The sequence below is a fragment of the Camarhynchus parvulus genome, chromosome 3 (assembly GCF_901933205.1).
Source record: "Camarhynchus parvulus chromosome 3, STF_HiC, whole genome shotgun sequence".
Taxonomy (NCBI): Eukaryota; Metazoa; Chordata; class Aves; order Passeriformes; family Thraupidae; genus Camarhynchus; species Camarhynchus parvulus.
The window spans coordinates 95,106,567-95,120,414 of record NC_044573.1 but is presented as its reverse complement, the minus strand read 5'-3'; the positions used below and the strand labels follow the sequence as shown (position 1 = coordinate 95,120,414).

General features: G+C 39.4%; 1 protein-coding gene across 4 annotated transcripts in view; it reads left to right on the top strand.

Moving 5' to 3' along the window:
• FAM135A (family with sequence similarity 135 member A) overlaps positions 1-13,848 on the top strand; it is a 79,451-nt gene that overhangs the window by 16,305 nt on the left and 49,298 nt on the right. For all 4 annotated transcript variants that reach the window (XM_030944269.1, XM_030944273.1, XM_030944272.1 and 1 more), the window contains exon 3: positions 2,655-2,775. In XM_030944269.1, the coding sequence (XP_030800129.1) occupies positions 2,699-2,775 (77 nt within the window). In that variant the 5' untranslated portion in view covers positions 2,655-2,698. The remainder of the gene's footprint in view (positions 1-2,654; positions 2,776-13,848) is intronic.

Sequence of the window (13,848 nt, the reverse complement as noted above, 5' to 3'; positions counted from 1 at the left end):
TGTTCCGTACCAACTGTTTTCCTTTGCACTGGTATGAAAGACTTTGGCAGAAAAGTAGTGATGTGGTTTATGTCAGCCCAGGGCAGTGAATGTTCCCCTTCTTCCAGTTTAAGGTGCACGTGGAACATGCTGAAGCTCAACAAAGCAAAAGCTATTCTCAGTGGTCAGCTGGGTACCTGCTTGCTGGATGTGCTGTTCTGTGAACTGTGCCACAGTATTTCTTACTGGTTTTGCAGTTGGTACTGGAGCAAGGCATAGACACTGTTTTTTCCAAATGCTGTTTGTAGTTGAGCAAGAGCTGTGTTACTGGATTAAAATGCACGGTCTTGTGTCATGCAGGGCTGTGGTTGCTGGACCCTGTGCTTGGTCTGCAGGGAAAAATTGCATGCCAGGCAGTTTTTAGTGAACTGGCTAGGAGTGCTAAGTAAGCTCAGTAGAGAAAGAAGGGAAGGAGTGGCCCCAGCTACAGCCATATTATACCCAGGAGGAATACCACAAGTTCACTGGACAGCCCTTTTGGCAATCGTGCAAGATGTGGCTCTTTTAAGTTTTGGGTTTTTTTGTTGAATTAACTTATTCATAAAATGGACCTTTGAGCTTACCTAATTGGACTGGTTCGAGGTTCTTCTGAGTTTTCCTGCTGGGGACTTGAGGGACTCTGATCAAGGCCCAAAAGCAACCTCAGGAACAGTCTCCCCTCCACCTAATGAAGGCAAACTGTTCAGGGAGTTAGCACCACTCATTGTGTCAGGACAGCAGAGCCTTGTCATGTCTTCCTCTCTTGAGAATGTAGTTCCATCAAAATGCAAGTTGGGTGAGACTGCCCCATGACATCCTTAAAAAGATAAAGATCCTTTTCCTTTTCCTTGAGTACTTTGAAGTGGCTTCCTTCTGAGTACTGGACAGTTTAATCCATAGTGCACAGAGTTTGTTGCCCAGCAGCCAAAGGTCACAGTGGATCTAGGATCTCTGGATCTCTGCTCTGTGACCGGTCAGGTTTCATTTGCAGAATATACACTTGCATTTTGGTAGGTGATGCCTGTGTGATAATGCAGTATTGCAGCCCCAGAGAATTACAGTGCAGAACATTTTGTATCTAGCTTTAAAGACCACAGAGGACATCCCTATATAGTACTACAGACAAAGCAGTGGAAGAGGAAATTGCTGCAAAACCCTGTAGGCTGTCACTGCCAGTCCTAACACTACAAAACTTTAGCAAAACTTATGGCATCATTCAATTAGTCTGTTGAAGTCCTTTGATTGAAATTCAAATGATGACAAGATTTTTTTACAAGCTGGGTTAATAGCGTCATCTAGGTGCTGTAATTTTGATCTTGTGGTAAGGGCCCTTGATCCAAGTTCTTCATGTTGTCCTAATGCAGTAAAATTCCTCTTCCCCCGTCCCCTGTTACACCAATAATGTACTGTTCCTGTGTTTTTGTAAAGTCCATTCAGAGTCCCTATATTGGCTGTTAAACCAAGGTCGGAACTAACATCTTGTTAGAGTTTAAAATCTACACTTGTGTTACAGTGCTTGAAGTCTTTCAGCTCCTCTAGAGTGAGTACAGAAAGGGAAGTCTTATCTTGAGTCATATTCTAAGACAATTTAGTTGGTAGGCTAGAGGTTGTGCCTCTAAAGGTCAAAGCTAAACCTCTTTGCTTTCAGCTGAATAATGCCTGCTGCAGTCATGACTTTTTTGCCGCCTGCTCTGTTTAGTCTCTGTACTGCCTGCTACTCCACAAACACCCAAATGCATGTTGAAAATTTTAGAAATAAAAGAAACCCATAATCCATTCAAGCTCCAGACAATGTCTACTGCTTCTACATCAGAGCCAGAAAAATTGACTAACGTGTATGAAGTACAGCCTGCTCAATTTTTTTTTTGTTTGCTTAGTCCTCAAACCAGACAGTGCTTGCAGAAACTAGGAAGTTTGAAGTCAAGTGTTGCTGGAAGGTGTAGTGTGTTTCATTAATCTAGTGTTGAAGGAAAACCAGCAGAATTTAGTAAAATCTGTAGGATTTAGATGTAGGTTTCAGCAGGCAGTTGTAAAGTAGCAGGAACTTGCTAGTCTGTGGCTGTGAAGATGGCAGTGAGAATTATCACTTTACTACAAAAAAAAAAAATTACTAAAAATAGGCATGTTGCCTTCCTTAACTCCGGCCTTACCCTGGAATCTCTCTGTCTAAGCCTTACATGACCTGGGTCAGACACTTTCTCTGTACTGTTTGGCTATGCTCTAATTCAGCTGTTGCAGTCCTCATGCCAGAGTTGAGGCTCTGCTGCCTGCATGGACATTCTGCACCAACAAGGGCTGGAAGCAGCCCATGTTCTTTTTCTCCTTGTCAGAGAGTATTTTCCCCTCTCCAGCCAAGAGCCTGAGCAGAGCTGCAGTATGTAGGTACCAGTAAGTGCCAGGATTGTATTATGCTGACGATGTGTTGTGATGCTTCTCTGATAACACTCGATTCCTTCACAAGAAAGGTAGAAGTTACTGTGAGCTGGATTTTGTACATCCTCTATTCTTGTTTACCTCAGGTCCTGCATATTAAAGGAAGCTGTGCAAAACTGTGTGTAAACATTGTCCTTTTTAGGACCAGATGTGCATTATCCCCAGCTTGTGTTCTAAATAGTTTGTTTTCTCTTTGTTTTCAGTAACTAAGGTGCTGACAAGTTTTGACTTCTTCATCCTCATAAACATGAGTGAAGTTCAGGCTATGGTAGAATTCTCTGTGGAACTCCACAAATTCTTCAATGTGGATTTGTTTCAAAGAGGGTAGGTAGCATGTTCTTTCAAACTTTACTCTTTTGGATGGTTTGTTGGAAAGACCTTAATGGGTACTCTGTCATGCAGTGTTGCTTCATGTGTTACTGACTATTTTCATAGGGATTTGATTTTTTTTATTCTGTATTGGAAAGTCATATTCTTTCTAGGATTTAATTTTAAATATTTAAATATTTTTTCTTAAAACCTGATTTGTAATACAATATTTTTGTCTAATTGGAGATGAGGGAAAACCTGTAGATACGGAGAGTGCATTATGTTCTTACCGAGACTTTTACCCTTGCGTATGTTAATTTCTGTAACCCCTTTTGTTTGAAATATGATAGGTGTTTCTCTTCAATATTTAAAAAATGGTCTTGCCCCACTTAACCTACTTGTTTATCAGTTTGGCAGTGGAGAATTTCACCAGCCTCTCTCTTCTCCCTGTGCTGTGCCTCCAGTTACACAGGACTCCAGGCTGCCTCTTTAGGCTCTCCTGACCTCCTCTTACTCCACCTTATCTCTGCAGAACTCTTTTCCACATTCCTTTCATTTGATATTATGTGATTGTCCTAGATTACTTTCTAAGGTCATTGTTTCCCATGGCTATGCAGGAAATAATCCTTTGGAGCTTGCTTTGGAGCTATTAAAGGTTATTGGTCCTTTAGTGTTGTGGTACATTAGCCTTCTGTCAATCCTCAAGTAGACAACAGTAAAAATGCATGTTAGAGTTCAGGTTGTGTTAGTGTTTGCAGAGATGGAACAAGGTGTATCAGTGTAGATTTATGATAGCTGCTTTTTCCAAAACATTGTAGAGTAACTTTCCTCAGAAATAGTGATAAGAAATATATTCGTGTTTTTAGCCTTGTCTTAGTTCAAGACTGGGGTGGGTGGGTGTGCATGGGAGTATTGTTTTCAGTACAGTTGGGGGGTTGTTTTGACAGAAGTGATGACCCATTATGTTTGGTACTATATGCAGTCAAAGTATATACAACAAACTGACCCCTTTTTAGGGAAAATTGTAATTTCACTCTTCAGTGGAAGAGAAGGCTTAAGGAAGGCTTAAGAGATCTGTGAAAACACTGAAAATATTCTAATTACTTCAACAAAAAAGCACAGTCTTTTGAACTGTAGCCTTTTAAAATCTTTGAAATCAGTGGGCAAGGAGAGGGTAGAACATGGCAGCACATTTACTGTAATGGAGAACCTGAAGAGAAGAAAGTGTTTTGGTTGTCTTAAGCTTACAATTCAAATGGTTCCTCAGAAAGGTAGTTGAGAAGCAAAGCACAGCAATATAATTACCAGTGCCTTACCTGGCGTATTTCTTTTTAGCTTACTCTTGCAGTAAGCTAAAAAGCAGTAAATTCACAGGGCAAGTTCAGAGAGGTGGAATGCTGACATAAAGAGAAAAGTGATGTGAGGAGATAACAACTTCTCTGGTTTCGAGCTGAACCTTAAACTCTGGGCATTCCTGTAGAAATTAATATCAGGAAGAAGAGAGAACTTGCAGAATAATTTGACAGACCAAGAAATGTGACTATTGCAATTAATTCAATTTGGATAGGCTCCAGTATTTTTCTAGGAAACTGTCTTTGTGTTTATTTGAGACCATATGTAATACTTCAGTTGCTGGAGGAGCTGTTGGATAATGGATTGAATGAGCAGAAAAGGAAATCTTTAGTTTCATTGTTAGCCTCCTATTTTTTAGCTATTGCTGTGTTTAGCATGATTTGTCTTGCCAAAATCAAGTACAGAATTGATTGTATTGTGTGCATTCAAGCCTTCCCAGCATGGCATGCTTGTCTCATGGAGTTAGAAACATCATGACCTTCTGAACTGTGTAGAATAAAATGCCAGCTACTGCAAGTAAACACATCAAGTTCCTTATTAGAACATACAAGAGCTTACTCCAAAGTATTTGTTTGCTGAGTGAGTCCAGATTCTCGCTCATTTGGTTACTGGAGATGTCATCATTCCTAGCCTAAATTTCCTTCCAATCAGTTTTAGTTGTTTTTCTTAACAGCTTTGTCTTGTGAATCACTCTATCAGTCTGAAAGTTCGCCCTTATGTATTTTAGATGTCAGTCTTTTGTCCCTTTTATTAAATATGAGCTAACATGAGTTTGGTCATTGGAATTTGTGGCATATTCCCCACCCTACCTTCCTTTTCTGTAGAGTCCACATACCCTAATATTCAGTCAAACTCGTTTTACTGTCTTCTTGCTTTTTTAACTATTTGAAGAGATCTGCCAACTCTTGCATCCCAAGTGTCTCATATTTTCTTGGATTTGTATCTGTAGTGGCACTACAGTTGCCAGAAGCACTTATGACTGTGTTTACACTAACAATTAAATGTGGTATTTAAGGAATGAATTACTAAAAGCAGTGCTGATGTCTACACATCTGTGTGGTTCCATGGTTACTTCAGACTAGATTTTAACCTCATCTTCTGATGAGGACCAGATAGTTTGTATCATGAGTGTAATTTGAAGTTGTTTGTATCAGGAGTTGTTCAGGCTGTTTTGTGCCCCCAGGGGCTGAAGTGCGTTTTGTGACACGTAGATCAAAATAGTTTGACTTCCTTAGGAGATATCCAGGTTCTATGACTGGAAAGCTCTCAGTGATCTGAACCATGCAGCAAACTGGGGTCATTGGGGAAGGTGCCTCAAATCCACTCTTTTGATCTAAACTGGTCCAAATAGTGCAGACTGAGCCAAAATTTCTCATAGTACTTTACTCAAGATCATATTTATATAAAGGGTTATAACTATATTTTCCTCCTAAGTGACCCTCTAAAGCAGACTATTTTCTCTACTTCAAGATGACTTACTATTCCAAGAAGGGCTAACGGACAGTGCATTGTAATAAAACATTTGTCTTATGTATCCAATACAGCTATTTTGTTACATTTTCTTATAACTGTGCCATTTGCTTGTTACAAATGGCTCCATTGGTTTATTTTTTTCTGTTATTACATTCAAATAAGGCTTCACACAATTTTTGTTTTGGGCTAGTGAGATGTGATTATAGGAGTTTTTGCTCAAACAGTGATTGATATGCGAGTATTGTGTGACAAAATGAATTAAAGAAATGTATTTGTTTGGGACCTGTGAGAATGATAGTTTGAGATAGTGAAGTTTCAGGCTGTTTTGTCATCTTAGCTCATGAAAGTTCACACCAGTAATGTGGGGGCTCGATAGTACTGATCTTTCATGAAGACAAAGGAAGCATAACATAACTTGATTACAGAAGTAGAGAATGAGTTGAGTTGAAAATTGGCTAGATGATTTGGCTCAAAGAGTTGTGATCAGTGGTGCTAAGTCCAACTTAAAGCTGGTGACCAGTGGCACCTCCCATGGACTGACACTGGTCAGTGATCCCAGCAGTCTTTGCACAGAATCATAGACTTGGGTTGGAAGGGGCATTAAAGATCATCCAGTAGCAACCCTCTGCCATGGGGGAGGCACCTTCCATTAGAACAGTTAGAGCCCCATCCATCCTGGCCTTGAACACTTCCAGGGATGGGGTGATCCCAGCTTCTCTGGGCAGCCTGTTGCAGTGCCTCACCACCTTCTGACTGAAAGAATTTCTTTCTAGTATCTCATTTAACCTTACCCTCCTTCAGCTTAAAACAGTTCAATTTCAAAGACTTTGCTGTAAGAACAGGTTGCTTACCCCCTCATTTACATACATTTTGTATGTGTCAGGATACATATATATCCTGGACTGAGATATAAATGTGTGCAGAATATCTCATTCCAAATGACTGCCTACTGAAAGTGCCTCAGTACTTTGTAGTGCTCAGTTGAAGTTCCCATGTTCCACCATGGGATGATGGGTCCTGATGTCCAGCTTGGGAGAGTCACACCTTTTCTGTGGGTAGGAAGAGTTTCCTGGTAACCCTCACTTGTGAGAATGTGAGGTTTTCATTTCCCTGGAGCTGTGTATTGCTTTTTTACCTGTGAATGGCAAATCTAATGAGCTAAAAATACTAAGCTAGTAGTTTGTAGTTTAGCATAGTGCACACATTGCTGCAAGATCTGCTTGGAAAACAGCTTTCATCTATATTTCCCCCATCTCTGTGCATTTTTATAATCCCAGTGTTAAGTTCTTACTTTCTCACTAATCTTTTGTTACTTTGTTGGTAGTATGCATGCACACAAAACTGGCCAAAGCTGGGTTTAGAATACTTGTAATAATTCTGTCTATATGTGTTTTGCCTTTTTTTTTGGTACCATTTTAATTTCTAAGGTACAATACCTGCAGTTTCATTGTGGATTTCAGAAAAAGAACTTCCTAATGGTTTTTTAGGCTGTGTAAATTTGTTGTTATATGAACTATGAGGGGAGGAAGTCAAATAAAGTAGTAACAGTAGCTCTTTATTGCATATTTACTGCTCAGTGTGTCTTAGTTTTCTTTTATTTGACTTTGTTTTGGGTTAAAAGATTCTTATAAAACCATATGAAGAATTTAAATTAGTAATGTAAGTCTGCCACACTTCTTTAAAGTCTTCTCGCTTTTAGCTGTTGGGTAACAGATGGAAGAATAATACTAGATAACTTCCACAGGAGACAGTTTGGCAGATTCTAACCTAAAAGGTATTTTTGGAGATGTATCATATCTGAAAGGTTATTGGTAAGATTGCAGCATAAGTTGCTTGTGAACCTAAATCCTATTAAAAGTCAAAGGAATTTAAGCTTCAGAGACTACTGAAAATTTAGCCTTATGATATTCTTCTGTTCCATAGGTTTATGTTTTTCCATGTCCAGATACTCACTGATGTGTCTAAGCAGCGTTGACATTTTATGCTTTCATGCATGTGATTGTGTAATGTAGCTTAAAAGAAAATAACACTGAATCAGAGTATGAAATTTAATAAATCTTATTATGATTACTCAGTAATGTCATGAGAAATAATGCAAGATATAAAAAGTTGTATTGTTTTCTGGATCCAGTGAGTTGCCTACATTAATTTTAAAATTTTTAGCAAGAAATTAAAATTCAAAATGTACACTTCCAGCAGGACCGTATTTCTTCCTCCTGTTTATATCAGAAATGAAAAGCTTTTGTCCTTAAATAAAGTAGCCCTTGCTAATGGTTTGTGTTGCCAGCATATGATGGAATAACAAACTCTTGATGGACAAGGAACATTCAGGTTCACCTGATTGGTTTTCTCTTTAATTCATACAGCTCAGACATACTTTTACTTTCAAACTATGTTTCTGTATGACATATTTTTCTGGAAATAAGTGTTGTGAATTGCCTTCTGACAGGATAGCTTATCTTTTGAAGTATTGTACTGTGATCTTTACCTAATGTAATGCATTTTTACAAAGAGAGAAGCTGTCAAATTTGTCTAACAGTTGTAACATGAGCTCTGTTCTTCAGTTATGGTTTTACAGCAACACAAATAGCAATTATACAGGTTTAAGATTTGGAAGGCTAGGCTGTAAACTGAGTGGAATAATCTGTCTAGGAAAAATTATGCAAATATTTTTGGTCTTGGGTTTTTTGTTGTTGTTGTTTCATTGTTTTGGTTTTTTTAAGTGGATCAGTTTCTGATTCGGGTTTGTCAGTAGATGCCCACACACAGGTCCTGCTTGCTTTGAGGTGGGAAAGGGTAAGACTGGGAATGAGCAGTGGAGAAGTCTTATTTTAAATTGCCCTTGCTGCAGAAGCTGAAACTTGGTATCATCAATTATCCTATTAGCCCATGTGATGCAGCATGTCTGAGACACCAATGACATGGTTTGTTGAAAATAGGGGTTAGAAAAGTAAGTAGAAAACTGAGCACTGTTTCCTTTGAGTTAGCTGAGAAATTAAGGTTTTTTGAAGCACACTGAGTGGAACTGAAGACATGGGTAGGTTGTTCTGCTTGTCTTCTTCAGTTATCTGAAGACTTCAGTTATCTGTGACTTCCAGCCGCACGGGGAAGCTTGTCTGGGGGTCACCTACAGCCACTGTAAATTGGACTCCTACTTTTGAATCCTCCTCCCTGCTCTTCTCCATGGTAATTTCTAGAAGACTATACCCAGCTTAAGAAGCTAAATGAGATCTGGATGCTGCAGATTTTAGCTACATATCCTGACCCATAAAGATGATTGTACAGATGCTTGTTTCTTCAGTCATTATACATAGAGTTATAGCTAAGAGTTGGTAGTTGCAGTTGTCCTGAGGATATATTTTTTTTCCTGCGTCTCCCCATGTTCCAAAAATATTACTTCAATGTTTTATAATGTTCATGGATACTCATTGCATCTTCTAGACTTCTCAAATATGGGGTACAAATTTCAAATCACCTGAATTTTATTCAGATTTTAGCTCTTACATTGAAGTAGTACTTTTGGACATTTTAAAAATAACAACTTTTGCAATTGAAAATATGATTTTGCAATGGAAAACATTTTCTCAACTCAGAATTAAAGCTGTCTAATGGCATCCCATCTCCTCCAGGCATTCAATTTGGCAAAATTCCATTTTTAAGAACAAAAAGATGAAGAGCTCAGATGCCTAGTTGTGCCATCTTGCTGCTTTTCTGGACCTGACAGTGCTGTGGTAGGCACAGCTCTTTGGTGCAACAGTGATATGGCATAATTTGCTGTTCTTTGAGACTGCTTTTGGAGGGTCTTTGTAATTCCTTCTTTCTTTATGCAGCTGAAGAAATAGGGGTCTTGTGTAAGTAACACCAGGTACCATTTCACGCCGCAAAGTAACAATTGTACCTCAGCATGCCTTGCCATGAAGTCTGTCAGGAGAAACATGATCAATGAGTTTAGTTTAGTGAGGGAGTAAATGACAGTGTAAGACAGAAATGAGTATAAAAGGATTTTATCTGGAGAAGACCCATTCTTTTATTCTGTAGAACATATAGCACTCAGCTGTGTATAATATGAAGGTAGAATGGGCATAGGTGTTAGTTGGAGGCATCACAATAATGATTTTTTGAGTATGCATCTTTTTCTAAATTGAGTTTTACTGAGTTCAGTATTATGGAGTGGCATGTGACTGCAGTAACGGTTTTAACTTTGCATTGAATACATATTTAGTTACTAAAATTGCTACTTTTGAGATTCTTTCAAGTGTTAGCACCCTTATGTGCAAAGGCCTGTAGCTTGTGCATAGTCTTACAGTTCAGACCTGACACTGTGAGATGGTCGCAAAACCCTGACAGAAAAATCTGTCATTCATGGGTGTTTTGCCTTATTTATGTGTACTTGGTTAATACACATAATAGTTACAGCAGAAATATGATTCTTTAATTTAGTTTACCATCCACAGCTATCTGACGGAAGAGAGAGACAGAGATGCTCATCCTGTGTTTCAAAGTCTTGAATCCCTCACAATACAGCAGAAGTTTCTGGTATGGTGTTTTTTTGTGCTTCCTTTGCTGCTCATACAAACTAATGGTATCTTGATGTGTACCTGTATCTGTAATCACAAACAGCACTTTACTGGACCATCACAAACTGCAGAGAGCATATAGCTTTTTGAAATAGGGAACCAGGCTCAGTCCCACCACCAGACGCGGACTCAGACTCACTGTCTCCACTTCAGTCAGGTGTTTGCTTCAAAATCTCTCCTCTTCTACTTCTTATGCCTCCTGCCAATTACTGTACTCCACATAAAGTAACTCATCAGATTTTTGAATATTTTTTACCCTTATTTCAGCCCACTCCACTTGTTCAGCCTTTCCCAGATTCTGACTCACATTGGCCATGGGGAGAAGAAGCTTAAAATACCTCCAAATGCTTAGAGGCCCTCTAGACCGGACCATCGTGTTCATGCTTATGCATACATAACTTCCTTTGCTGATTTGCAAAGTTTTAAAATTGCTTTAAGAATTTGTCTCATATTTTCTCCAAAAATATGATGAATACCTTAGATTAAGTGATCAATACCTGCTGCTAATAGTTTTTCTCTGTTTCTGTATTTTTACTGCAAGAAGTAGCATCCAAGTCATTGGAGATGATCAGGCTGGGAAGAAAAAAGAGGTGTACTTTTCACTTGTGCATGTTTCTTTGATGTGGATGGTTGTGCCTGAGCTCCAGGGTTTTTTTGGTGGAGGGAGGGGGTAAGAGAGTATACCCAGCATGGCCCGCTGTTGGTGTCATGAACCCAAATCTGGTGTGAAATAGCATTCTATGCATTTATATTGGGCCTGAGCATGTATCTGCCAAAAGGTGTGATATGCATGGTCTTCTCCTGCTTTGTTTGCTCCTGCAGTCAGGTCAGTCAGATGGGCTTGCTTTTGGCAGCAGTATTGTCAGAGAGTGGGTTAAGCAGGCAGGAACACAGGGTTAATGGTATAGATCTTACAGGTATGGAGATCTGTTGGATAGCATCTGCCTGAGTAGAGTTATCCTGCTTCTGGTGCTTCCTGTGTGCCCCCAGTCATGCTCTTTCACCTTACGGTTGGTCAGCTCAAAAAAAAAAACCTGGCAAAACCAGAACCATTCTGGGTTATATTTTTTTTAATCTCTCTGGTCCACATCAGCATCAGATATTCTGTCAGTGGTGGTGCAGAAGGAGTATAAAGTACACAGGAGGAAGGGGATGCCTACTTCTGTCACCAGCTAGCTTTTGGGTTGGTTTAACTGTAATCCTGGACTACAACTAATCCTGAGAGAAATGTCCGTAAAAGTTCAGCCTCTGTGTTAGGAAGACATATCTGGCACAGGAGAGGCCATTATGTCAGTATGATCTGCTCAATGACAGCAGCCCAGAGATCAGTATGTTTTGAAACAAAACCTCTGTTTGAACTTCTGCATTCATCTCAGTTGGCATCCCTGCCCCTAGGATACAGAGTTATGACAGACGTCAGGTATGTCAATTCTAATTTCCCTAAGCCCTCATGTGGAGATAGAGAGTTTGCCTGGCAATGCCAGTTTGCAGTTTCCACCTCCCTTGCTGCTGGCAGCTTTGTGCCACTGCAGTGCCCTGCCCTGTGGGTTATGCTGGCTGAGCTGCTGCATCTGACTGGTGTCCAGAACTGCTCTGCAAGTGGTGCATTGGTGTAATTGAGAAAGGTGTCAAATGTCTTGCAGGGGAAGAGTTGAGTGCCTGGGAGAACAGGACAGAGGAAAAGGGGTAAACGGAATTCCTTAAACTTAGTTTCTTGCAGAAGTCCTTATATTGTAAAAGCACAGTAAATTTCAAGACATATTCTTGACATTCCCTTACTATAAGAAAGGATAGTGTTTCCCAGATGCCAGCTTGCTTGACTATTGCAGAAGTCAGAGAGATCCAGCTCTGGTACTTGGCAGAGAAAGGACCCCTAATCACGTCCAGAATGCGAAGTCCCTTTTCTGTAGGTCAGTTCTGAAAGGGGGAAGGAGGAGATGATAGAAAGGCATTCAGAGCAGCAGAAACCCTCAGCTTCCAACTCTGAAGGAGAACTTGGCTCTTCTTCAGTGAATTTTGCAGATCTCAGCTTACAGGGAGCAGTGGTGGGAGGTCAGCCTCATAAGGGGAACAAAATGAGTTAGGTACCCCGATGCATGGAAAGTTTGAGGCCCCTCAGTGTATGTAGAAAGTAAATCATATGATCACCTTGATGACCATCTCTGCACTTCAGTCATATCACTATGGGTTACTGCTTCTTCTATGGAGTTTTTCTCTTTTCCTGATTGTATTATGCTCAGTTTTCATCTCATAGTGCTTTTGCATGCCTTCCTTTCAGCAGTTTGTTTCCTACCTTTCCTGAATACATTCCTACATAAAATTGATTTCAAAATATCTTGGATACCATTTGAGGTTTTCTGTGGTGCTTTTTACCATTTTCTCAAAACAGAAGCCTTTGAAAAATGTAGACTTTAGAAAAACAAAGTGGGTTTTTTGCTTGCTTATATGATTTCTTTTTAACTTGTTGAACAGGTTCAGCAGGTACTGTGTGTCTTCAGAGTATCCAGCTTATGGAACCTGGCAAGAGAAAAAGGGATTTGACTACTTAGTGTGTTTGTTCTCTTGTAATTTGTTTAATTTACATAAACTGGCATCAGAAATTTAATTCTTGTGAGTATACTGGATAGGGTAGGTCTTAGGAGATGGAAGATACTGTTGCTGTAGGAGGTGGCTCTATCATGTCAAAAAGTCTGTTCAAGAACAGTAACTCTTCTTTTTTTTTGAAGGGGAAAGAAGTGGAATTTTTGCTTTCCAATCTTGAATGTTCACTTTCCTCTTTGACATTCATAAACTTTTAGGATCATCGTAATTTAGAGAAACAGGTCTTAAATTATGCTGCTAACTTTTCATTACTTTCTTGTGACATTGTTCTGGTAATATTCTCTGAGGTTATTTCTTAAGGTTTGTGTTAATAATAAATGAATAAATACAGTCTGCAGCCAGCAGTTCTGCTCTTCAGTGCTTTTGGAGTTGAAACTCTTGAAGTTGAGGAAAAAATAATTTACCAGAAGTGGCAGTACAATTTCATATTATTTGTGAGCATGGAGCCCCACCACTAGCTCAGCCTTTCTTAAGCGCCTGTCATGTCATTGAAGGGAACACTTTTTCCTCTGGCTGTGTGATCCTGCCTTCTGTTAATAGCCCCTACTGGATTCTTCTTTTCCCTTTTCAGGTGGATGAGCATGTTGGTTTCTTTTACCATAGAGCTGATGGAACATCAAAACTTATTTGAGGCGGGACAAAAATACGTAAAAGAGTTTTTGGTCTGCAAAATGCTTCTACCTGGGGCAGTACTGGCTTAGGATGATTTAAATGAATCATGAAAATGTGCCTTGCTTGAAGGAAAAAACACACTTCTAAATCTGAGAGATTTCTTTCTTAGTGTGCTAATAACATCTCAGAGCAGTGTGTTATATTTGAAACTACAGTGTTTCAATGTAAAAAATTAAATGACAGGAGCTAATGTGACTTCCATGAATTACACAGCTTACTACAGGGGAAAATATGAAGATGTTGGTAGGGGATGAAAGTGATGAAAGTGAAAGTGACCTACCTTTCTTTGATTTATATTACATAAGATACAGTAGCTCACATGGGATCTTTTGTCATGATTTTTTGCAACAGTTTTCTTTGTGGTACCTGATTTTCCCTCTGGTTAAATGTTTGCTATTTTCTATTAAAACAG